The sequence below is a fragment of the Pan paniscus genome, chromosome X (assembly GCF_029289425.2).
Source record: "Pan paniscus chromosome X, NHGRI_mPanPan1-v2.0_pri, whole genome shotgun sequence".
Classification (NCBI taxonomy): domain Eukaryota; kingdom Metazoa; phylum Chordata; class Mammalia; order Primates; family Hominidae; genus Pan; species Pan paniscus.
In genome coordinates, this window is record NC_073272.2 from 22,017,515 (window position 1) to 22,044,668 (window position 27,154).

The window sequence follows — 27,154 nt, forward strand, 5'->3', positions numbered from 1 at the left end:
ACACGTACCCTAAAACTTAAAGTATAATAATAATAGAATAAAATAAAATAAAATAAAGAAAAAAAAAAGAAAATTAACATTTCCTCCTGCAGCCACAACCAAATCCTTCATGCTCTCTCTATAGCCTGATTCTAAAGTTGAAAGCCTATAGACAACAGCATCCACATTATCATGACAATATATGGTTCAAATGAAGGCTAGGTAATATATTAAATTTCCTTTTATATGGGCCCATAACAACGACTCCCAGGCCAATCTGAGGGGACTTAAAAAAAAAAAAAAACTTCATTAAATGTTTAAATTCATGATAAATTTTACTTTGATTCCCATTTGGATCATGAATTTATCATGCACTTTTCTATTTTTTCCTATTTTTAACAGCCTTCCACCATTCTTGGGGAAAGGGAAAAGTAATTTGACCACTATTCTTAATGTTTTCTTAGCCCTTAGCAATATTTTCCTTTCTTCTGAGAGCTCCTTTCTATCCTGGAGACCTCTCTTACTCTCCTATCGGGATTGGTGGTTCTGTAGGCCCGCTGCACAGCTATCATCTTGGGATAGCTCTTCAGTGATTTTCTGGTTGAATTCACTGTTTTCAGTTTTCTATGTCTCTTTCTTAGATTACCCCCTTGTAACTTCCAAAGAAAGGTCATGTGGAAGAAAACTTTCTGAACCTCACACATCTGTAAATGTTGTTATTTTGTCTTCCCATTTGTATAGTTTGGCTTAGTACCAAATTCCAGAAGAAAAATAATCTTGCCTCAGAACTTTGACACCATAGATCCACTGCCTTCTAGCATCCAGTTCTGCTGATGAGATGGGTGATGCTAGTCTAGTCACACTTTTTGGTAGGTCTGGTTTTTCCTTCTGGAAGCTTTAAAGATTTTCTCTGTCCTTGTGTTTCTGAAATTCCCCAATAGTGAGATAAATAGGGTCTTCTTTCCTTCAGAATGCCAGATGCTTGCTGAACCTTTATAATCTAAAGACCTGAATTCTTTAACTTTGTGGGGAATTCTAACATATCTTTGATAATTTCCTTCCACCCATTTTTCAGGGCTTCTCTTTTTGTGACTCTTCTACTAGTTGAATATTGTACGTCTGAAATGGAATCCTTTATGTCATTTTTTTCTCCTATTTTCTGTTTCCACTTTTTTTTCTTTTTTTCTTTTTCTTTTTTTTTTTTTTTGAGACAGGGTCTCACTCTGTCACCCACGCTGGAGTGCAATGGTGCGATCTCAGCTCACTGCAGCCTCAACCTCCTGGGCTCCAGTGATCCTCCCACCTCAGCCTCCCCAGTAGCTGGAGCTACAGGCATGTGCCACAACACCTGGCTAATTTTTTGATTTGTTTGTAGAGACAGGGTCTCAACATGTTGCCCAGGCTGGTCTGAAACTCCTGAGCTCAAGCAATCCGCCTGCCTTGGCCTCCCAAAGTGCTGGGATTACGGGAATGAGCCATCATGTCCAGCACTGTCTCTACTTTCTAAGAGACTTTCTTGACTTTATCTTCCCACTTTCATACTAAATTTTTTATCCTGGCAAATCTTAAAGTAAATTTTCAAGTGTTCCTTTTCTTTGTGTGTGTGCGTGTGTGTGTGTGTGTGTGTGTGTGTGTATGTGTGTTTTAAAAAGCATCTTCCTCCACTCCCTACTCTCTTCCCCCCAAAACAGATGCAATCATTTCAAACCTCTTTAGGGATACAAACAGGGATTTATAAAATATTTTTCTAAATCAGGACTCAGAGAGTACGGAAAATACTCTTGAGGGTAGACAGAAAAGATCAATTCCTGTGGCAAGTTTGACATTGGCTCAAGTTTCAAAAACCTGCCACTTGTTTTATCCTGAACACGCTTTTCTGTTCCTTCTAAGTTTAAATTTCATAAGACTTAAATTTTTACTAATCACACCAGCAAACTATTTTCTATCTACTTTATATATATGGAAAATTACAGTAGTATAATAGGCAAAATATCCTGGGTTGAGATCTCAATGCCCAGATTGTACTTAATGTCACCAGGTCATGGGACCATGACTATTTTAGAAATGAATCTAAGGTTCAACCAGGACATAATACTAATGCTTGGGCAATCTTGGACAACAGGTAGGAAAGCAACAATGTACTTTTCTAGCTCATACTTGGAATCTAATGAGATGGATGCAGAAAGGAATATCAGATTTCCAAGGGCAGTGATAAGCCAAGAACAGACTGACATGTGCATGTGACAAACATATCTTATGTCACTAAATCACCTGTTACTGAAATAAATCTGTCACATGAAAACATAAAATTATAGTTTGACTTGACATTTTGTAAAACTGTATTTTTGCCTATAAGTACATGGTAAAGCAGCTATATTAATAGTTTTATGGAAAAATATTATGTTAATAAACTGGAACATAGATATAAATTATATACATTCTAATTATTCTGTGAGGCTCTCATATTTTTACATTCTCTGGCACAACTGTTTTTTAAATGATAAATGGATATCTGTCCATTCATTACCACAAAAAACTTACTTTGTGCATTTAAAAACAGTAATAATAAATTCCATGCTATTATTTTTACAAAGACTGTTGATTTGATAAGCAAAAGTCTGACTGTGGGCAAAATTTTCAGGATGGCAGCAGATCTACATCACGTCCTCTTTCATTCTTCCTACATTTCCACCCCTTTCAGACATTTGCCACCTCCCTCAGCCTAGGTGTTCAATACCCTTAAGCTATGTACGGGAATTCACTAATTCATTCATCCATCCATTTAAACATTTATTTTTGAGTACCTGATACATGCTAGGTACTCTTCTAGGCGCTGGGATATACAATAAGTCAAATGGACCAAAAACTTTGCCGTTTTGACAACAGACCAAATAATAATAATAGGTAAATAAAGGTTAGAACATGATAAATACTATGAAGAAAAGATATTGAGTTGAGTAAAGAGATGAGAATAGCAGATATGGAAAGGGGGGGATTGTAATTTTCAATAAAGAAGTCAGGGCAGGCTTTATTAAGAAGATGCTATTTGAGAAAGACCTGAGGGAGGTGAGAAAGTCAAGCACCTGGGGGAAAAGCATTCCTGGGAGAGGCACAAGCCAGTACAAAGGCCACAGCGGGGGCACACCTGGACACTAGAGTTTAAATCAGAGAGTATGAAAGAGAGGTAGAGAAGAATGAGGTCAAGAGAGAACTAAAATTCAGGCGGCTCTCCTGCTTTTGCTTTTTCCTGAATGCCTGGTCCCAGTGAAAATGTTTCTGATCTATGACATACTCTGTTAGGACCATTCCTTTTTGTTGGAAGGCCATTCAAATTATGGGCTAGGTATTGTACTAGGTGTTAGAGATACTAAGACAATTTACCTGGATCTCAAAGATTTATTATTAGATAAATATCTGTTGAGATACGACCCTTGATGGATAAAACAAAGTCAGTTCAGTTGAAACATATACTTTTAGAAATTCTGTAAAGAGTGTCATTTTGGACATCATGGAAAAATGAAGAGAAAATTTATGGGCAGGTGGATCTTTTGGTGTCCCTCAGTCACACAAAAAGCCACCCAGTTTATTTCCCAGGACCAACAAAACGTCCTTAGGTTTATACCTCAATGGTCTTTAAGGTCCACTCTTTAGTGGGGAAAAAATAATCTAATGTTTCCTTTTCAAGTTGTGAGAGAAAAATATCATTTTGATCTTAAAATGTAAAAAGGATTAAAGAAAAGAAACTGAAATTAATGTTGTCTATTTGAATTATCGAAAACCTAATATTGTAACATGCTAACTAAGAAAACAAACTGAGAGATATTAACTGATTTCAAAGAATGATTCAACATTTGGCATTATGCCCTGCCTTGTATACATAATTTCCTTTTTCCTCCCCTCCCCTGAGTCAGGAAGTGTGTTCTTGAGGCATTTGTATTTTCTAAATTGTTTTGAATGCCAGAAAATATTATTGAAGCTTGAAGTAAAATATTTAAATGTTCCTTGGTAAAAGTCAATAAGTACTTTCTAACTATGGATGTGTAACCATTTTTTGTTGTACCATAAAAAAGACCTTACAAATGAAAAATGCATACTTTATTTGCCCCTTAAATGTCATTCTAAATTAAACTATCACCCTTTATATAGATACCTATAGTTCTATAACATGTAGTTTTATTTTAAAAAGATATGTTAACCTCTTTGTAGATGATCAAGATACATAAAAATTATTTTGCTGTGACACAAAATTAGGCTGGTTATTCAAGCCATGGTGTGAAACTACGTATTAATATATTCTAGATTACAATCTGACTGAATTCAATTTACTTCATTTGCTGATGGAATGATAAATAAGCTCAACATTTTTCATTTAACCAAATTCTTTAAGAGAGCTTTAAGCTCTTATAAGCCAGCTCCTTTTATCTATGTTTGAGAAAACAGCAAGCTGGTTCTCCAGATTAACATTTCTAATCACCGCCACAAAGAGCAGAGTTTTCTCCCAATCTGGAATCCTGATCAGCAAATTTAATTCTCTTTAAAGAGCTGCTGGATAGCACAATTCTCATGGCAAAATATCAAGTTGATTTTGGCAGGATTGTAGATTAAATATATTGCAAATTAACATCCACTAAGCCCATTTTAACAGAATAATTCTTTGAAAATTGTTCCTACTCTAAGTCAGATAAAATTACTTGCTTAAAGTTACTTAAATATGGAGTTGCTTAAAAACTTCCAAGTTTTTACAGGAACCAATTTCCACCAAAATGTGATTTTAAGTTATTGACTGCTTAAAATAACATACTCTCCTACCCACTAAAGTTGTTTTCATTATAGTAATCTCCTAAATATTAGCAATTTTGCAATTCTGTTTATGCCTGGTTTAATTTTGAGAGTTACAGTCATTTGTTTTACTATACAAAATTACAAACACTAGCAAGATAAAAATTACTCTAGCACTAAAAAAAAACAAAAACAAAAAAAAACGTAAAAGTCAGTTGACAAAATATACAGAGTTGAAATGTATAATACACATAACTGGCTTTTAGTAAACAGAGTTATTATCCTTTAAAAGTTCTATCAAAACTGGCTTTGAATTTTGAAAAGCTGCTTTAAAGAACATATAAAACGAAATAACTAATTACTATAATTATAGTTAGCTCCAACTAAAACATTTTATTCTATAAAAGAAGCTGAACAGAGCTTACCTGTATAGAGCGAACACGAAAAGACAAAAATTTAAACATGGCTACGAAACCATGATGGTGATAAAAGAATTTCTGACGGTAAAACTTAAGTTAGAAAGGGAAGGCCAAGCCCCTGCAAAGTTTTCTCCTACCAGCTGTTCCGGCAATTAGAAAATTTCCTGTCAGGCGGGTCCTGAAAATGCTAGAAAAAGAGGCTGGACAATTTTCCTGTGGTAAAAGAAAGAAGAAACCTGCCGGCAGGGGCACTAATGTAGCTGGATAGGTAGGGAGGCCAGAATAGGAAACCAAAACAGATTTGCTGATAGCCAAATCCTGTTGAAATATTCTTTTCTCCTAGTTCCCAGCAATCCGGACAATTTTCACAACCAGTGAAACAAACGTTATTATTTTAGAATCCTGAGAAATGCCAGAATTTCTTAACTATATGACCCTTTAAAACAACTGAAACTAGTTGCCACTACTAAAAGTTGCTAAACTGATGCACAAGTGGAATTTGACCCTTTGCAGTGTGTTTATACACACACTCAAGCCGTGGTCTCAAGATAATTTTAAGGTTATACACAGGCATGTCATGGGTGTTCCCTGTCAATGAGGAAGAGTTTCATAACTATAGGTAGAAAATGAAGACCACAGGCAAGAAACTTTTAAAATTGTGATGTAAGGACAAATGCTACCTGTCTTAAATGAAAGTAAATTACTTTTGAATTTATGTTAGTCATAAGCATTAATTATCAACCAGGTTAAAGACTTAAAGGCCCATAGTTAAAAACTCACATTCCTAGTTGATAAAATATAAGTTAAAAAAAAGAAGTCCAATCCTTGGGTTATTAGCAAAATGAAACACTTAAGAAGCCATGTTGGAAAAGAAGGAGGGGTCAAGCTACCATATAATCCCTTACTCCATTTCATTTCATCCTCTAATACGTTATAGAAGTTTTTCTAAGGTATTTTTACTTTGGAAAATGACAGGTATGCCAATATTCAGAACATAATCACTGTAATAGTGACATTTAAAACAACCAAAGGACAACAGCTTCAAGAGTTGTGGGATAATGCTCTGCTTAATGAACATTTAATCTATGTGGAACCAACAAAAACCTCAAGTGTTAATCTGCACAGCCTGTAAGAATTTAATAAAAGCATGGAATTTTCAAAATCTAAAGACACTCTAGAAAATACCAAGAATAATCAGCTCACTTTCTGGATGAAGAAACTGTGGTCAAGGTAGGCCCATATTTGGTGATAGAGCTATCTATAATGGGAGTTCAGTTTAGTACCCATTTATTGAGCAAACATTAGAGAGACCATTTTGTGCTACAGATTCTACATGAAAAGCCAGGGCTCTTCCTCCTCTATCAAATTTTTATGAAAATGTTCTATAAATGACCTAATGGAAGTTGAAGAGTAACTAAAAAAAAAACCTTGCTCAATTTAAAAAATTATCTTATACAATCAAATACATTAGCAGCAACAGGAACCCAAATAAATATCTAAGATAGAACTTTGAATTCCGCCCGGAAAACTGTGCACTCCTCTTGTTTAAAAACGCATGCTTCAGTTTTTCAGCAAGGCAGACACTTAGGAACTCTCCCATCTCCCAAAAGGAATTACTTAAGACTCCTTACAATGGAACTCCAAAAGGGCAGCAAGGCTAGGACAACCGCCTAACACAGAATGGCAGTCTGAACATGAGGTGGCTCTTGAGACTATGTCAGGAAAAAGCATCATCTTTACTGCACAACTCATGAAGTAGGATATCTCTGTTAAGTAGCAGTCATTGACTTTATTCAAGTAATATTTTTAAACATGAGCAACCAAATACCCTTTTTTAAACTTAAAGGATTAGTGAAAATTGGCTTTAATTACTACCAGTGCTCAGGTTAATAATTCACATTTTGCGTGTGTTATGGTTTTTAATAATCAGCACTAAAATGAAGCAATATTTCAGACACCAAAATCTGAAATAAGTCTCCAAGTTGAAATAATACCTTAATTAAAACAGTGTGGTACTGCTGTAAAACACAAATAGAGTGACTGAAAAGAATGTGGCACTGTACATCAGAGGGAGATGTTAGGATATATGGCTACCTGTTTGGAGAATGCACACACCATAAGGGAAAGTATTAATACAGATTTGATTATAAAATTTTAAAAGGTCTTTACATCAAAAGGCACCAAAGTTAAAAGACTAGCTCATGTGATTGGAATTCCTTATAATCACATTACAACTCATCAATGAGCAATTGCTTTATTCAGGTGTTATCTATCTCCTAACCAGAATGTGAGCTCTTGAAGTCCTTTGGTACATCTCTTATGGTATTTATTACTGTTTAAGCACATCCCATTGCCAGATTAATCTTGAGATTAATACCAAATATCACACATAAGACCTCAAATAAATGGCTGCCTTAATAAATATCATATGCTGAAATCTGAAATGGATGCTACTTGTGTGGTTGTGCACATGAAACTAGATACTGTTCTTTTTTTCCATCTCTAAAATTTCTTAAAATTTATCTCACTAAAGTTTTGTTTTAAACATTTTATTGATTTAATCATTTACCTTATTATTTAAAAAGTAACTACTACTATAAAAATAATGGATGCCCATTATAGAAAACTTAGATAATAAACAAAAAGGGAAAAAATTTTAAAAAATCACTATTTTGGTGATTTTCTTTCCAGTCTTTTCTATGCACATATATGGACCATACTACACATAGTATCACTTTTTCTGTAAAGGGACAGATAGTAAATATTTTCAGCTTCGCAGGACATACGGTTTCTGTCAACTCTGCCAGTGCAGTGAGAAAACGAATGGGTAAGGCTGCGTTCCAATAAAACATCTTTTACAGAAACAGGTGACAGGCCCATGAGTGTAGTTTGCTGACCCCTGTTCTCTAATCTTCAATGCATTATTAAGAACTGTTGAAAATTCTATTATACAAATCTCCTATTGTTGGGTCTTTGCTCTACACGATGGTCTGTCCCATCCTTTGTACACATTCACATTTAGAAATAATTTCTAGAAGTAGAACTGTACATTCAAGAGTATGCAGCATTAAGGTTTTTGATCCTAACTTATTTGGCACGTTGTCCTCCAGGAAGAACCTGAATAATAAGGAAGGAACCACATCAAGACCTTGGGCAGGGGTAAACTACAGCCAGGCCTGGCCAGCCTAAGGGCCAAATCTGCCCATGTCCATCTCTGTTTAAATATTATCTTCAACTGTGTTTGCCCACAATGGCTACCGCCGAGTTGAGTATTTGCAAGAGAGATCATATGGCCTACAAAGTCTAAGATATTTATTTACTATCTGGCCCGTTATAGACAAAGTTTGCTGACTCATGGGGTAGAGTCCTCAAACAGAATGAACAGCAAATGCCAAAGCACAGAGATAGGAATTAGCTTAATGAATTCAAGACACAAAGGAAAGGCCACAGTGGCTAAAATGCAGTGAACATCAAGGAAAGAGGAAGGAAATGAAGAGGTAGCTTAGGGCCATATTAAGTGAGGCCTTAGACCCAAGAAATTTGGGTTTGGATTTTATTTCAAGTGTAATGGGAAACTAATCTTGCTCATTTTAGGCAATGACATTATTACCTATCTCAAAAACCTATGAGTCCTTTCTGGTCTTTCCTTTCTTATCTAATTTCCTTCCTTTCATATTTAACCCCTCAATAAATTCTACTAATTTTATCTCAAAAATAAACCTAAAATCTGTCTATTTCTATTTCCTCTGCCATTCCCAGTACAAACTATCATCTATTGCCATAAGACTGGTTTCTCTGCTTCTAAATTTTCCCTGTGCAATCCTTTATCTTCACGGCAGCCAGAATAATCTTTTTTTTTGTCAGAAATTTTTATTTATTTAAAGAAATAACATTGGTTATTGACTAGACATATATCATTATGGTTTAGGGTATGAGATATAGTGTCCAATGTGGTATCATTAGTTTAATAACAGCAGCCAGAATAATCTTAAAACAGAAAGCAGACTAATTTATGCCCCTACCTCAAATTCTTCAATGGCTTCCCATCACAGAACAAACTCCAAACTTCCCATCGTCTACAGAGCTTAAAGTAAGCAGTAGTAAATGCTATCTTGATCCTGACTTGGAGATATACTCACTAATTCATTCAGACATAATGTGAATATTTGGTTTTAGATATATAGTGTTAAAGTCTATTTCCTCTTTACTAAAAGAGGAATGAGTGCTAAGTTTTGTGTAATGTCTTTTTATCTATTAATATTGTCACTTAATTTTTCTTCCTTTGATCTACTGATAACTTAGACAAATAAATTTCTTAATATTGACCTATGCTTGTATTTCCGGGAAAAATCCATTGTTTTAGTATAATTCTATACTTAATTTGTAAATATTTTATTTAGGATTTTTGCATTTATATTCATAAATTAAACTGGCACATGGTTTCCTTTTCTATGCTAACTCATTTTCGGGACTATGCTAATTCTATAAAACAAGAAGGCAAGGCAGATTTTTTCCTATGTTTTGGGACAACTTAAAGACCACAGAGTGATCTATTTCTTGAAAGTTTAGAAGATTTTTCTCTTAAGAAATCACTGAACTTGGCATTATAATGGTGGACGGAAAGTGTGGTAGTGCTAATTTTTTAAGATTTCAACTTCTCCCAAGGCTATTGGTATACTGTTTCTCTCTCCCTTCCCAAATTTAGATTTTCCTAAAAAAGCATACATTTCACCAACTTTCATATTGGTATACTGTTACACTTAGTATTCTATTAAGTTTTTGAAATTAAACCTAAGGAAAATTTCAACCATATGCAAAAGTAGACAGAATAGTATAACCTTCATGTGCTCATCACCTAAGTTTAATAATCTTCAACTCACAGCCAATCTTGTTTCATATGCTCACTTCCCCAGCTCCTGTAGTTAATTATTTTGAAGCAAATCTCAGACATTATATCATTTTATCTGTAAATATTTGGGTTGTTATGATGTTTTAATCTCCTTCCTATCTGTGCTTATATCCTGTTTTGCTTTCCTAATGTTGTGGATTTGCTTTTGTGTGTTTTCCCTTGTTTTCTAATTCGCTGATTTTTGAAATTATATTTAATTCCTTCCTCTTGCTTTTTATAGGTTTACTTTGTAGTTCTTTTTTTCTAGTTTCCTTCACTGAGTCCTTAGTTGCTTTGAGTTCTCTTATTTATTAATAAAGTTTTCTTTCAAGTATAACAATAACATTTAAGATACTACTATATTCTAGGCACTGTGCTTTACATGAAATTATCTCAGCTGATTCTCACCAATGAGGTAGGAACTATTATCCACACTGGATGAACAGACTAAGGCTTAAAGAGAAGTTAAATAATCTGCTGCCCAAGTTCTTATAGTTTGGATGTGGAAGTGGTCATGATGTTGGTGGATGCATAACCAGGTAATTTGGTTTGGGGAAGGAGAGTGCACATGAATGGTCGGTGACTGACTTAGGTAAAAAAACAGGAGGTGCTGAACCTTTTCATCAGACCCCAAAGGAAGAGGGCTGAGTATGGGGACTGTGACAGAGTTCCTGAAAACTTTTCTACACCATACATAACACCTGTCTGGCAAAACCCCAACCATGATAAAACCCAACTATTAACCATCCTCATGACCCCATGATGACTGAACCCTGTTGAAAAAAAAATCGACCCATACGACAAAAGCTTAAAATTAACATGTTCTTAATTGATTCCACTGGATACTTTTTTGTGTGTGGATCATTCCTTTTTTCAGACACTAAAAGATTTAATTTATAAGGATTTCCATCTAAGTGCAGGACAGTTAATTTTTTTAAGCACACATCCATCAATAGACAGTGTTATAAAGTGGTAAAAGCCTAAGGTTTTAAACCAGAAATGGGAAATAAGTTTCATGAAGATGATCAACTTGAAACAAATGGTAGTGTCTTCCTAGAGCACTGAGCGGGATTTCCTAGAGCACTTTCAAAGTCCTGTCTAAATGGAAAGCATGCTATGTTTCACTCACAGAATCTCCCGTGGGCATGAAGAGAGGGTGAGAGGCAGCAGCACCATAGCCCCAGGTCTGAATTTTGCAGTAAGTCACAATATACCCTAGGTGGTATCACTTCTCTTCCTGTCCACACATTTTTTTTCTTGCTTAGCCTGAAGTTCTTTTTACTTAGTCATGCTTGTCTAAAATAGTTAAATTACAATACTCATTTAGGTAAAGGGGTTACAACTTTCGATATGCCAGTATTTCAGGTTGACTCAACCAACCAACCATTCATACTTGAACATAATTAAGTCACTTTGCTTTCTTTCAAAATATGGATGAGATCACTGAAACTGAAGGAATGGGTATTGTGATGAATATACTAGAACAGAAGAGAAGCAATTTTGGGTCAGAGGCACCATAGGAGGGAGGTAAGCCATGATAAAAAGGGGAGGTTTTTTTTTTTTTTTTTAAGCTCTTAGGGGTGGAGGAACAGGACACTAGGAAGTGAAAAAATAGCCCTGAAAGACAGCCAAAAATGTAGCAAAGGGAAACCTTTGCCTGTGCTTGGAAATTTTCCTGGTGTATACACCCTATTTAATTCCACCATGCAGTACTAATTATACTGCTATTTATCTCAGAAATATTTTCCTAAGTGGTATATACTTAAATCTACTAGGGTATTTTCCCCCAAGCTCTGAGTGCTCAAATACACTCTCAACCAATGAGAGTTAGAACGGCAGACAATAAACAATCAGTCAATAAGTGTTATTGATATACCATGGTACAAATTTTCCCTGCCAATGAGCACTCTATTGTATTTTCCTGTGTTGAGTGAGTAATTCACTGCCTACTGTCTACTCTGCTAGGGCTTCTCTTTCCACAGTTTGTGTTTGAACCATGATGGCTGTAATAGGTGTGCAATGGTATGCTGTTAACATGGCTGTTAAGGATCATTTTGGATGCTCAAATGCAAGTTTTAAGGCAACTTTGTGTGAAGTAAAAGTTTTTACTTCAGTTAAGTAAAGACAGGAAAAGGTTGAACCTTTAGAAAGCCAGAAGAAAGGATAACAGCATTAAAATGCCAGAAGATGGAAAAGAAGTGGGGCCGAGTATGGTGGCTCATGCTTGTAATCCCAGCACTTTGGGAGGCTGAGGCAGGTGGATTACTTGAGGTCAGGAGTTTGAGACCAGCCTGACCAACACAGTAAAACCCCATCTCTAAAATACAAAAATTAGCTGAGTGTGGTGGCATATGCCTGTGATCCCAGCTACTCGGGAGGCTGAGGCAGGAGAACTGCTTGAACCTGGGAGGCGGAGGTTGCAGTGAGCCACTGCACTCCAGCCTGGGTGACAGAGTGAGACCCTGTTTCCAAAATAAATAAATAAATACATAAATAAGAAGTAGATCTAAGATACGGGAGACAGGCAGATAGCAGGGCAAAGAACAAAGGGCAAAAGAAGAGATTAAGTGTGTGAAGAACAGAAAAATCCAGCCAGAACAGAATGGCTCTATCACAAATAGAAACCAAGGGGATATGTTCAAGAGACATCACAGGATTAACTCCATACACTAAGAAGGTCTGAGTGACGGTATTTAATGTTCAGGAGAAATCGGGCTCTCCTTTATGACTATCCTTTTAGTCAAACTGATTTAGCTATCTCCAACACATCTCACTTTTCCTCCCTTTGACTTTTGTTTACACCATTTTCCCATAAAAGTGCATTTACCCAAATGTTGACATTTACTTCTCAAAAATCCTGTACCTATTTTTTAAGAATCAGGTTAAATTTCATGCCTTCTGTGAATTTTTGCCTGATCACACCAGTTACAACTACTTTTTAAATTTCACTTGAATTTTTATCAAAGGCTTTATAAAGGGTCAAAAAACATTTCAAGGCTTGTAATGAGAAAGCAGCAATATCTATGCTCTTGGTACCCTTTCAGTTCTTTTCATTGTTCCCTCTGGTATTTGCCTTTATGTGATAAATAATAACCTTATAATACTTTCTCTTGATTGATCAATTTCAGATATTACCTTTAGACACCCTATTACAGATGACTTGGCACTCATATCACAGATTTTGGTTAAATCAATATTTAGTCTTTACAATTATTATGACTATGTAAACACTGCTCACTGCCGAGGTAAAGAATATACTTTAGTTACATCTCTTGTGTACAATTTTTGTTTTTCCTTAAGTTTACAGTTGCTTTGTTTTTTAATTTGCTTTTATTTTCTTTGTACCTATTTCAAATTCTTCCTACTCTGCAACAGCCTCTCAAGTGAATTTTCAATACCCAAGTCTATTTAGATTCATCACTTCTATTCCCCCACCTCTTCCCCCAATCCTATTCCTGGAGGCAGCATTCTTGAAATTATCTGTCTACTTCAATCTGGACTGAGTACTCTCTAAGCTTACTGAATGAACTAGTCTTCTGAAGCTTCCTTTAATCATCATAATGGGAATAAACTTTCATCATGCTTGTAGTACTGGATCTTTTGTTGCCGAATCCCATGTCTCTCTTACTTAGTTAATAACCCTCTAGTGTTGGCAGAGCCAATTTTCCAGCGACTTCCTAAAATAGGTCCATATCTGAAAATATCTTGGCTGAAAATCATTTTCACTAAGCATTTTAAAGGCGTTGCTCCTTGTTTTCTAACTTTCGATGCTGAAAAGTCTAATATTCTTCTAGCCAATCTTTTATATAGGATTAAAAAAATCTCTAAAAGCTTTTAGGGTCTTCCCTTTATCACTAGTGTTTTGATATTTCAGAGATGAGCCTTCTTGAGAGTAGGGCTTTTTAAAATTTCTCTCATTAACAGGCTTTCAGAGGGACGTTGTAATCTGGAGACTCATGGTCCTCACTTTGGAAAATTGCTTTTTTTTTTTAATTTGGTATTTTAGTATTCCACTTAATCTAAAAGCATGATTATCACTATACCATTATCAAAGAAAAGATGCTGTCAATTAATATATGTCATACTATGGATTATAATAACCATTCTGATTTCAGAGATATTACAATGTAAAAAAAAAAGTTTCTTATGGTATTTCTTTCCTGCTTTCTTCCCCTTCATTTCCTCTATTGTCTCTTTCTGGAATTCCTATTAGTTAGATGTTAGATTGCTCTTCTTTCTTTTTCTCTCCTACTTTCTACCTCTTATTGTTCTACTTTTTGAGAGCTTTCCTCAATTTTAGTTTGTAAATGTTCTACTAAAATACAAAACATTCCTATTATATTTTTAACTTCTAAGAGTTTCTTCTTTTATGATTTCTTTTTTATGGCAAGTTACTTTTTCTTGGGGAATCAATTTTGTCTCAACACTCAGAGGACACTAATTAAACTTGCTTTTTCCCTGCATTGTTTGTTCCTCCAAGATCTCATTCTTTTATACTGGAAGACTTCCTCAAATAACTGGTGATATTTGGCTTTCCATAAATATTTGAGTGAGGCATTAAGAAGTGGCCTGGAAGTTATTGGCTTGTCAACTGGGAGGCTTTCTTATAGGTTAACTAGCCAACCAGGCAGCCTTTACACTAAAGGTCTCCCAAAGGACAGTATCTGACATTTCTTCAGTCACAACGCTCATCCTCCTTCCTGGAGGATATGGTCCCTAGTGGTTGGAATGGGACCAGGTCACCATTCAGTAATAGGTTTTCACTTGACCTCCCTGTTTCCAGCCCAGTGCCTTACTCTACACTTCTTCCTGTGTCCAAGGTGCCCAAGTATACAGCTTCTCTGGTTTTCTCTGTGAAATACCTTCTGTCTCCAGAGGAGAGAGGATCTAGAAACTCTTTATATCAATATTCAACCAATCTCTGTTTTCAGCCCCATGCCATACGTCCATGTTCCACAGTACCTGGCGACCCCATTTTTGAGCTCTTCTGAGGCTCTGTGGGCCTTGAATAAGACTTGCTCACCATTAGGATATTCCTCTAAAATCACTTATGTTCTATTAATTTCATCTTGTTACCACTCTTCTATCTGCTTTTCATATTTATATCTTGTGGTTCAAGTTACAGATATCTTCTGATTTCAAAGACCAAAGTTCTGATTTCTTATTCTCCTTGTTGTTTTGGGCGGTAATTTCCCAGAGAAGAAGAGGACAAAAACAACTTTATTTTGCCATTTTTAAAGCTGCAAGTTTCCCTTATATGCTTCTGTAACAACGAATGTAGCAGAGTACTTGGCACCTAATAGACATTCATTAACTACTTTGTTAGTGAATGACTAGATGTAGTTAGAATATGGACTAAGCTACTATAAAAAAAAGATCCCCAAATGCGACAACTCAAACAAAGTAAGTGCCTTTTTTTTTTCCCCCTCACAGAGCAGTCCATAGGTTAAGAGCATACTTTTGGGTGAAGAGGTGTCACTAGACCATTAGGTCATTAAGGGACCCAGATTTCTTCTCTTATTATCCACCTTCTCTACTGTCTTGTCCTAGTCGAAAGTGGCTTATCATTACATTCTGCATTCTAGCCCATGGAAAAGGGGCCAATGAACCTGCAAGAAAGCCTACCAGCTGACGACCTCCATACATAAATTTATTATCTCACAGTTTTGGTGGACCAGGAATCTGGGCCAGCAACTATGTGAGCTTAGAAGCAGATCCTTCCCTAGTCAAGTTTCAGATGAAACTCTACCCCTGGTCCACACCTTAATTTCAAGTCTGAGAGAGCCTCTGAACCAAAAGATGCGGCTAAGCTCTGCCCAAATTGCTGGTCCACAGAAACTGGGAGATAATAAATGTGTGTAGTTCTAAGCCACTAAGTTTGGAGTAATTTGTAACACATCAAATAGATAATACAACATCTCAACGTTCCCTATGTAAATTATTAGTAGTTGACAAAAGGAAAACTTTTAATTATATATAAAAAGCAAATACAATTTTAAATTATAAGGTTAATAAATATTTTGACAATCTTTTGTATTTAATATCATTAAATAAATATTAAATACCAGGCTTTTATCTGACACCTAAGCCTAATTTGTATAATCTGGAATGATCTGCTCAACAGTCTCATCCACATTGCTGGTAGTATCTTAGTCCTGCATCTTTCTGACATGTCTCTAGAATGCAGGTTCTTGCAGATGTAAATGCTACTAAAGCCATGAGTAGGAGAAAGTACAAACCATTTAACATCACAATGGAAAATGCTTTTAGACTACAGAGAATAAAAAATTTGGAGGTTTTCCTTCTGATTGTTTTTACATTAGCTTACATGTAAATATATATACTACAGACTAATGAAGTAAACTGCCTCAAATGGTTTTGGAGAGGGTAGGAATCTGAAGGTAGCTCAGGGCACTAGGCCCCATGCCTGGGTCCCTATGCTAGCTAAAACTTAATCCATTCATTCATTTAATTAACAAATACTTATTGAACACCAACTGGGTACTGGGCACAGACATAAAACAAGGAATAAGTCAGACTTGGTCACTGCCTCATTCAACTCACAGTTTAGTAGGGAATATAGACCAAGTAAATAAGCAATGGAATCTGGTATGGTGTTGCCATTTAAGGTATGCATAGGCTCCTGTGGCAGCAAAAAGGAAAAACACTTAACTCAAGGTCAAAGTGGAAGTGGTAGTTGTAAAGGGAAGACATCTCAGTTGAAATGACATCTAAACAGATCTGAAAGATGACCAGGAATTAAGTAGTGGGGATGGCGGTAAGGGAAAAGAATTCTGGGAGAAGGAACATTGCCTTTGAAAGCCCATAAGCAAAAGAGAAGCTGATACATTTGAGTGACTGGACTTTCAGTAGAGGGTAGAGGTGTGCGGCTAGAGAGGATGTGGAGAGAAGTATGCAAAGCCTTATTATGCAGGGCCTGGTAGGTCATGTTATGGAGGTTGGGTTTTTATTTAAAGGAACCATAAAACTATGGAGGTGTTTTAAGCAGAAGGTTAAACTGATCTTATTCTTCCACAACTGACATAACGTTCATGACAATTTGTTTGATTTCTGAAAAGTTAACACTCCTAAGATGCTAAAAAACAGATAGAAACACCTAACATTTTAAATATATATACGCAATAACCAGATGGAAAACATAGCAGAAAAAAAATCCCACTTACGACATAACAAAGACTATAAAACTATAAAATACCCATAACTTGTCTTAACAAATGCACAAGAACTGTATGTAAAAAACTATAACTTTTTTTTTTTTCAGACAGGGTCTCACTCTGTTGCCCAGGCTGGAGTGCAGTGGCATGATCATAGCTCACTGCAGCCTCAAACTTCTGGGTTCAAGTGATTCTCTGCCTCAGCCTCCCAAGTAGCTGGGACCACAGCATATGCCACCATGCTTGGCTTATTTTTAAACCTGTAGTAGAGACAGGGACTTACTATGCTGCCCAGGGTGGTCTCGAACTCCTGGGTTCAAGCGAACCTCTTGCCTCAGCCTCCCAAAGTGCTGGGATTACAGGCATAAGCCAACACGCCCAGCCAAGAAACCATAAAATTTTGATAAAGAATATAAAAGAAAATCAGAAAGAATGAATGTTCCTGAATGTGAAGACTCAATATTGTTAAAATAATTTTTCATGTTAATCTGTAAATTTAAGGCAATTCTCATAAAAATCCCAATAAATTTTTCAGAAGTACTTGATGAACTGATTGTAAAGTTTATCTGGAAGATTAAATGTGTAGGACTACATTTATAAGACTACATATAAGACTTTTTACAAAAGTAAAAAGGTAGGAAGGCTTGCTTTACCACATTTAAAAAAACATATAATAAAATGACAGTAATTGAAAAAGTATGTAAAGTCAAAATATTCAGGGGGATTGTGGGTTGAATTGTGCCCTCCAAAAAGGTATGTTCAAGTAATCCCCGGTAACGGTGAATGTGACCTTATTTGAAACCAGTGTCTTTGCAGATGTAATTAAGATGAAGTCATATTGGAGTGGGATGGTCCCAATCCAATGACTAGTGCTCTCATGAGAAGAGGGAAATTTAGACACAGACACAAACAGAGAGATCATCTGATGCCCGAGGCAGAGAGTGGAATGATGTATCTACAAGCCATGGAATGCCAAGGATTGCTGGCAAACACCAGAAGCTGGAATAGGCAACAAAGGAACCTCCCCGAGAGCCATCTGTTGTTTTAAACCACCCAGTTTGTGGTAATTTGTTATGGCAAAGCAGGAAACTGATACAAGGGGTATAAGGCAATTTTATACATGATAAAAGAGGTATCTCAAATGAGTAGGGAAATAATAGATTTTATTTATTCAATAAATAGAGGTTAGGATAACAGGCTATCTATTTGGAAAGAAAAGTTAGATTTCTACCTCATACCAGGTACTAAATTCCAAGTGGATCACAGATCTAAATGTAAAACAAAACAAAAAACACCAAAAAACTATAAAAGATCAAAATGTAAAAGGATTATTTTTATAACCTTAGTGTAGGGAAGGATTTTCTAACCAAAGCATGAAACCCAGAAGCCAGATGTGACCATTTAAAAATGAAAACTTCTGGCCAGGCGCAGTGGCTCTCGCCTGTAATCCCCGCACTTTGGGAGGCCGAGGCGAGCAGATCACAAGATCAGGAGTTTGCGACCAGCCTGACCAATATGGTGAAACCCCGTCTCTACCACAAATACAAAAATTAGCCAGGCGTGGTGGCGCGTGCCTGTATCCCAGCTACTCAGGAGGCTGAGGCAGGAGAATCGCTTGAACCCGGGAGGCAGAGGCTGCAGTGAGCCGAGGTAGTGCCACTGCACTCCAGCCTGGATGACAGAGCAAGACTCCGTCTCAAAAAACAAACAAACAAACAAACAAAAAACAAACAAACAAAAAACTTCCGTACATACTACAATGAAAGGCACATAATTAATGTTTAAAAAAAATATTACAAGATACATAATAGACATGGAGTTAATATCCAGAATATACACAGAGATTGTACAGACCAATAAGGAGACAACAAGTAACCCCAAAGAAAACTGAGCAAAACATAAAATAACAAATGCCAATAATGATAGATACTCAACCTCACTAGTAAGCAAATGAGATGCAAATTAAAATGGGAAAGTCAGCCAGGCATGGTGGCTCACGCCTGTAATCCCAGCACTTTGGGAGGCGAAGATGGGTGGATCACTTGAGGTCAGGAGTTCGAGGCCAGCTTGGCCAACATTGTGCAACCCCATCTCTACTAAAATTGCAAAAATCAGTCAGGCGTGGTGACGGTTGCCTGTAATCCCAGCTACTCGGGAGGCTGAGGCAGGAGAATGGCTTGAACCTGGGAGTCGGAAGTTGCAGTGAGCTGAGATCACACCACTGCACTCCAGCCTGAGCAGCAGAGCGAGACTCTGTCTCAAAAAAGAAAAAAAGAAAAAGACAAAAAGGGAAAGTATTATTTATCTAGAGTCACTCAAATTAAAAATATTTTCTGATAATACCTAGTGTTGAGTAGGCAATACTCAAACAGGTATTCTCATATACTGAAATTTTGACGGGAAATTTGACAAATGTCTATTGATTTAAATGTTTATGCCCTTGGTTTCAGTACATCCTTTTCTAAGACTATAGCCTACTGAAACACAAATTCACAAAAACAGGGGAAAATTACATTAAATATAGGATATTCATAAAATAGAATACTGTAACTGTGTAACCACTTAAAAAAGAGGTAGATCTGGCTGGGCATGGCGGCTGACACCTGTAATCCCAATGCTTTGGGAGGATGAGGCAGGAGGATTGCCTGAGGCCAGGAGTTCAAGACCAGCCTGGGCAACATAGCAAGACCCCATCTGTACAAAAAACACAAACATTAAAAAAAAAATTAGCTGGGTGTCGTGGCATATGCCTGTAGTACTAGCTACCAAGAAGGCTGAGGTGGGAGGGTTGCTTGAGCCCAGGAGTTTGACGTTACAGTGAGTCATGACTCTACCACTGCACTCTAGCCTGGGTGACAGGGAGAGAGACCGTGTCTCAAAAACCCCCCAAAACAAAAAAACAAAACAAAGAAGAGGTAGTTCTATATGTACTGTCATACAAAGATGTTCAAGACATGTTAAGTAAAAAGAACAAGTTGCAGAATATGTATTTTGTAAACATAAATAATAATTATCTTATGTACAAAATATCAAGATGACTATAACTTAGCTGCTGACAATGGTTATTCTGTGTGTGGTGGTAGGGAACAATTTATTAATTCATTTATGTAATATTTAATGAGTGTCCATTATGTGCCAGGCACATTGGTTTAGTTACTGGGGATTCAGGAGTGAACAACAACAAAAAAACCAGATGAGGAAATGGTGAATGTCCACTTTCTATGTTAAACGTATCTGTAAAGTATGACCTCTATATTTTTGTCTTTAACAAATTTACGTTCAATTTGGTTATTTAAAAACATAAGCTTCAGGCTAGGCACAGTGGCTCACGCCTGTAATCACAGCACTTTGGGAGGCTGAGGTGGGCAGATCACCTGAGGTCAGGAGTTTGAGACCAGCCTGGCCAACTTGGTGAAACCCCATCTCTACTAAAATTACAAAAATTCAAAAATTAGCCAGGTGTGGTGGTGAGCGCCTGTAATCCCAGCTACTCAGGAGGCTGAGGCAGGAGAATCCTGTGAACCCAGGAGGCTGAGGTTGCAGTGAGCCAAGATCGCACCATTGCACTTCAGCCTGGGTGACAAGAACAAAACTCCATCTCAAAAAAATCCCCATGAAACAAAAAAACATAAGCTTTAGGCACTAATGAAAAACTTTCAACAATATAAAGCAATTTGTTTTATCATTCTCTTAAAATCACTCTTATCAAACAGTTTTTAGAAAGGTCCCTGGCATACTCAATAATGTAGTCTGGTAAAGTTAATGTGAAAGGATCGACAAGTTTCTAATACTGTAAAATGATTACTCTGCTCAGTTGAAAAATAATAATAACTTTACAGTATTTCATTTATCTATACCCTTTGTGATAAAATATTTTACTTACAGTTTGTGGGTTAATCTCCTCCTCTCCCATAGGTTCATCCATAATTTGCTGTCCATTCTGTGAAAAGCACAGCAAGCAGGAAGTTACCAAAACAGACCTCACATCAGTTAAAGTTAAATGAAGGCAGACAAAAAAAAAAAAAAAATTGAGGAAGATTTTCACCCCTAAAGGGCTCTAATGAAGTAGAACCACCATATGAGTATGCAGTTGCTAAATTTGCAACAGGATGTGCTTCAAAAGTTAATTATTTGAAACTATAAAAACATTTTTTCATGGAAATCATATAATAAATGATTATTACCTTTCCACGTGAACCCTTGAGTTTAATAGTTAAATGCATTACAAATGGTCTCATTTAAGCCTCACCAAACATCATTACAACAGTGTATGGCAAAACACACTCTAAATTCCAACTCCATTCATAATTAATCAAGGGAACTGATTAATTATTTCAGAGAAAATTAAGCCCAATCTCTACATCAAAATAAATTCCAGATGGATTAAACATTTAGATGTGAAAAAATAAAATTGTACAAGTATTAGAATATAGGTGAACAATACTCATGGGGTAAGGAGGGTTGAAATCATAAAGAAAAAAATGACATTTGAATCTATAAAAGTTTAAAACTTCTGCCAGACACAAAAAAAGATAAAAGACAAACTGATTACAAAAAAAAGGCAACATATAACAAAGGGTTGGTATCCTCAATACATAAAGAGCTTTGTTTTACAAACCTGTAAGAAAAAACGATGAACCTCAACAGAAATGAGCAATAAGGGAAAAAAGAGTTCAGCCTTAGTACTCATCAAAGAAATGCATTTAACCCAAAGACACCTTTTGCCTTTCAAATTGGTAATGATTTACAAAACAAAAACAAAAACAAAAACAACAAACCATTCAGTATTAACGAGGGTACGGGGGAGAGAGCACTCTGGACATACTGCTGGAGAAAGTGTGAATCAGCACAAACTTTCAGGAAGGCAATCCGAGTTCATATTTTAAAAAAACCAAAATACCACACATAAAATTTTGAAATGTCTCATCAATTCTACTTCTTTTTTTAAAAAAGTAGACAAGTGTACAAAGATGTACATACAAGAATGCTCACCATAACTTTTATTCCAAAAAGAACTTCAAATTGGAAACCTAAATTCCTAACAATAGAGAACTAGTTAAATATATTATGGTACATCCTTATAATGGACTACTATGCAGTCATTAAAATGATGATAAAGGTGTAAATTCATTGACATAGAAAGACAGTCACACGTAAGAAGTGAAAAAGCAGTCTACAAAACAATATGGATTGTAATGATCCCATTCTAAATAAATATATACATATTCCAATGTATATATTTTTATGGGAAAAACTCTGGAAGGATATACACCAAAATGTTAACAGTGGTTATCTCTGGGTGGTAGAATTTTAGACAATTTAAATTGTTTATTTTTGCTTATTTGAATATTCTAATGTGTCTACAATGTCTACAATGAATACATATTATTTGTGTAATTTTTTAAAACCACAAAAACGGAAGTCAGGAACACATAGTTTCTTCTCTCATTCCCTTACTGGAAAAAGGAGTAGTCCCGACTATTAATTCAACAAGTATACAAGGATCTAAGCTAACCATCTTTGGAACATTATCACCTGGGAAATAAAAGGCAGCCCACCTATCACCTCATACTTCACATGAGGCAGCTGCTCTAAATATGAACTCCCCTCTTTGTTTTTCTCATCCCTATTTACCATCCATCCATTCATTCATTTCATTTCATTCAAGCTATGTTCTAGGCACTGAGCTGGAGACAGAAGTTAATAAAACATAGCCCCTATCTTAGAAGGTCTACTGACCTTATACAAAGGGCACCTTTCATTTTCACCACTCATAGAAGATGTTCCTAGATGAGGGAATGCCTATATAATACTATGAAGCACAGAAACAGTGCCAAAATTCAGGAAAAGGTAGGGAGACAAGTATAAAATCTTTATTTTCCTAAGGTATGTTCAAAGGCTATAACACTGCCCATTTCTTTGGTATAAAGATACTCATGTATCTCCAGAATATTTCTTTTTCCTCAAAGTGACAACCATTTATTCAACTGACTGACTACTGGTTGTTCTTATCCAAATGTCCCAAAGAACTAGCTCCTAACAACTGTGGCTCTGTTGTCAGACATAGAGATTCAAATTCCTATCTCACCCTATTAATTATGAAGTCTTGGACAGGTTCTTTCAACAATCTAAGCTTTTCAGTTTCTTCATATGGAAAATGAAGATTGAAAAGTCTTATCTTCAGAGGGTTGTAGTAAAGACTAAATGAGTTAAATGATATAAAACCCTAACCATAGTGTCTGGCACTTAGTAAACAATCAATGTCAGTTAGTTTTCTTACGTCCAAAATTCAATTACCTCACCTCTGGCCCACCAATCTGCTCCCTCCTCTCCTATATTTGTCATCTTAATGAATGGCACCATCATTCATCTAGCAGCCCAAACCAGATTTTTTCATTAATTGTAAACAGTTATCTTTCTGTAACACAGACTTGCCCCCATGACTCCCCATTGTTTGGCGTTTAGAACCCTCAGTCTAACTTGAGCTACACGTACGTTTTTCATAGGAATAAAATTTAAGACCCATCTGTTCCCTGCAATTTTTAATGTATGCAAAGCAAGTGTCACAACTTATAACTTACTTTTAGAGAAAACTGGTACAGGAGAAACAGCACTAAACTTGGAATTCGCAGACCAAGGATAGAGCCCTAGGCTGCTGCTTATAAGCTTTATGATTTGAGGCAATTCAGACTTTCTCTTAGCCTATTACTTTACCTGTTCAAAATAAGGATACTTGTCCTATCTACCCAAAGGATTATTACCAGGCTCAAAAATGAGATAATTCAGAAGAAAGAACTTTATAAATGTTAAAGAGCTGTACCAATGCACATTATTACTAAGGTGAGGTAGCTTCATGAGGATAAAATACTCTGTAAAGTCCTTTTGATCTTGGAATTTAAAAAATATTTGAATTGATAAGGCATCTCAAAAGTCTTCTGTTCCTACTACACATAATATGTTTCAACTCTTTCTACTCCATTCTTACTTACGCTTAAATACTACCAGGACAAGAATGTACTACCTCACTAGGCACTATAATATCTCTGAGAAAGTACTGCCTGCTACATGAAATTTTTCATTATATAGCAACTTTCCTCAGCTGTGAATTCTCTTTAAGAGGATTACTAATAAATGATGACTAACTTGCCTGTACTCTATCTGCAAAGTCACAGGAAGTAAATCTACATCTATGACTCTAATCCACCCTGAATCTTATCTTTTCTAGATAACTTAAGTTCCTTCAAACATTTATTTAAGACAGATAAGACTCATCACCATCTTCTTCTCTGAACACACTCCAAATCATCTTAAAGGGTGGTATATGGAATTGCACGTAATTAACATTTCAACCCTCAAACGACCAATGCAGAGTAAAGGTCATATTATCTCCCTTGTCCTAGAAAATAAACTTATGTTAATGCAGTTCACATATGCATTATTTTTGGAATGCCCTCAACACAATGCTGACGTATCAAGTTTTCTGATTAAATCCTTGTCTTGCACTGCAACCACACCCTGCATCCTCTATCCATACCTGTTGTTACTCTTAGTTCCATGAATAAAACTTTATTTAAAATTTTTGATTCATCTTTTTCCAGCTCTCATCCATTGCTACAGTCTCTATATATTAGATTCCAAATCTGTCAATCAGCCTCTTCACTATTTTCAGCTTCACGTCATCTCAAATTTTACAATAAACTTTCTTTTCTCAAATACTCACCCAGCTAATAGTATAGTATATACTAACAAAGCAACCTAAGAAAAAAATTGAGTGAAACATAATCTGAAGGGTATTTTATGCTCTACTTTTTGTAAAAATAGCTACCTCCTGAGTTTGGCAATAATTTAAAATGTTGAACAATTTAATTTTTAAAGCAGCGAGCCAACATTATCCTACATACCAGTGAAGCTTTACAAAGCTTTTTCTACCAAAAAAAGCACCTTTATTTAAATGAAACTTTTCTATCACTTCATCAAAACAAGGATTCAAATGTTATCTATTAGAAATGAGCAAAGAGTTACTTCTACAGTTAAGTTTCCCATTTGGAAAATGACGGTTGGTTTTATTAGAGATTAGGTTACATGGATTATGAGTCTTACTCAGTATTTTACTTTCTATTGTTTCCTAGTTTAAGGAATAGTACTTGTTAAACAAGAAAATATATTTCTCTAATTTTAAAAAACAAGTGGGAAAAAATGTGTTCTAAAGCTGGTCAGTACCACGTTTAAACCCCAATTCTGTCACTTACTGGTGTAGTTACCTGAACTTGGGTAAGTTATTTAACATTTTGAGCCTCAGTTTCTTCACTCACAAGATGCACATAATATCTACCTCACAGGGATGTTGTAACTAAAAAGATCCACCAAGAGACAGTCTATGTTCAGTAAATGTTACTTCTTTTCCTCTCTTTTGCCTCAATGGACTGTGTAACATTACATTTCTATAGGTAACTTCTAAAGATGTAATGCAATGAAGAAGTATAGGAGAGTGTTGAAACACCTGTTCCATCATTCACTACAGTCAATTTTCCACTAAGCAGGGTGGAAGAGATCATTTATGTATGTGCTATATTTTTATACAATGTAGCTAGAGAATGAGTATGGACAAAAAATAGTTTAAAAGTGAGGCAAATGTATTTATCCTCTCTCATCCCACCATAATGCCTTCCAGCCAAAAAATTTCAGAGCCTGGCAGATTGTATATATGCAAATGTGATGTGAAATACTGGAAAAGGTTAGGAAATGCTAATCATGCTTTACTTTGTTAGCCTGAAATGTGTATAAAGTCACACATTAGATAACCTACAATATGGGTCTCATCAGAACAAATCAGATAAAGGAGACTGTTCCCTTGACTTTCAGCAGGAATTGTTTTCAATGTTGTAAAAAATTATCACCTAAGATCATCTTCCAGGCTTAAAGAGGAAGAACAATTCCAATCAGTATTTCTGAATCAAGGTGTCAGGAACTCTAGAGTATTCCTAACTATTTTATGGAAAATTCTTAGGTTAAAAATATTTTGTTAATTTAAAAACTTTCATTTTAAGCAACTTTATTAAGCAGATTGCTTTGTTGTAATGGCATGATACAACAATGTACTTTTCCAGGCTGCTGTTTGATACCTCTGAAAATATATAATTAGTTAAAAAAATACTTTGATTTCAGCAGGAGATCATCATGTATAAGTATGCTAGGACCAAAAGATGATCTGTGACTGATAAAATGCTACCTTGAACTCAGCAGGGTATATCATCTACTGACATTCTCCTACCTAGAAATGAAATGGACGTACGGACATTAAGAGAAGAATCTTCAGAGAGAGTAACAGTCTGAAATAACAGGAAGGGAAGAGGAAAAGAAAAGATCCAGAGCCCTAGTATATTAATATGGAGACCCAGGCTGTAGGAATGAACAAGGACCATACTTTTTTTTTTTTTTTTTTTAACCACCCTCAGGTTTCCACAAGTATATCTACTTTCCAAACTCCCTGATATCAGCAGTGGTTTTCCTGTCCAAAAGCTTACACAATAGGAATTCCATCATGAAGGTGCTGAGCATGAGGCATTAGAAACCTCTCTCAAACTTTGGTTAAGATACCACCAAATTGTTCAGAATCCAAAGAATCTTCTATGCAATCACAATGAAACAATAAGAAACAAGCACTTTATATTCTTAATAAGGAATGTATATAATCCTTACCAATGTGACAGGATTAAGAATCAGCTCCTCATTTATCCTAAGGAAATATCAGAGATGTGCATAAAGACTTATGTACAGTGATATTCATCATACTCATTATACTGAAAAATAGAAAACAATCTAAATGACCAACAAGGGACTGGTTAAATAAATCATAATACATCTATTCATATGTAGGAATACTATGCAATGGTTAAAATCAGGGCCTTAAAGAA

The 27,154-nt window shown here is 35.8% G+C and overlaps 1 protein-coding gene across 12 annotated transcripts in view; it reads right to left on the minus strand.

Moving 5' to 3' along the window:
* RPS6KA3 (ribosomal protein S6 kinase A3) overlaps positions 1-27,154 on the minus strand; it is a 120,726-nt gene that overhangs the window by 67,156 nt on the left and 26,416 nt on the right. For 5 of the 12 annotated variants that reach the window (XM_034950454.3, XM_008972958.5, XM_003819557.7 and 2 more), the window contains one exon: positions 21,124-21,180. In XM_034950454.3, coding sequence (XP_034806345.1) covers positions 21,124-21,165 — 42 coding nt within the window. In that variant the 5' untranslated portion in view covers positions 21,166-21,180. Of the gene's footprint in view, positions 1-21,123; positions 21,181-21,858; positions 21,880-26,939; positions 27,041-27,154 lie in introns of all 12 variants that reach the window. The other 7 variants (XM_063601603.1, XM_008972961.5, XM_034950448.3 and 4 more) reach the window with 4 other exon arrangements.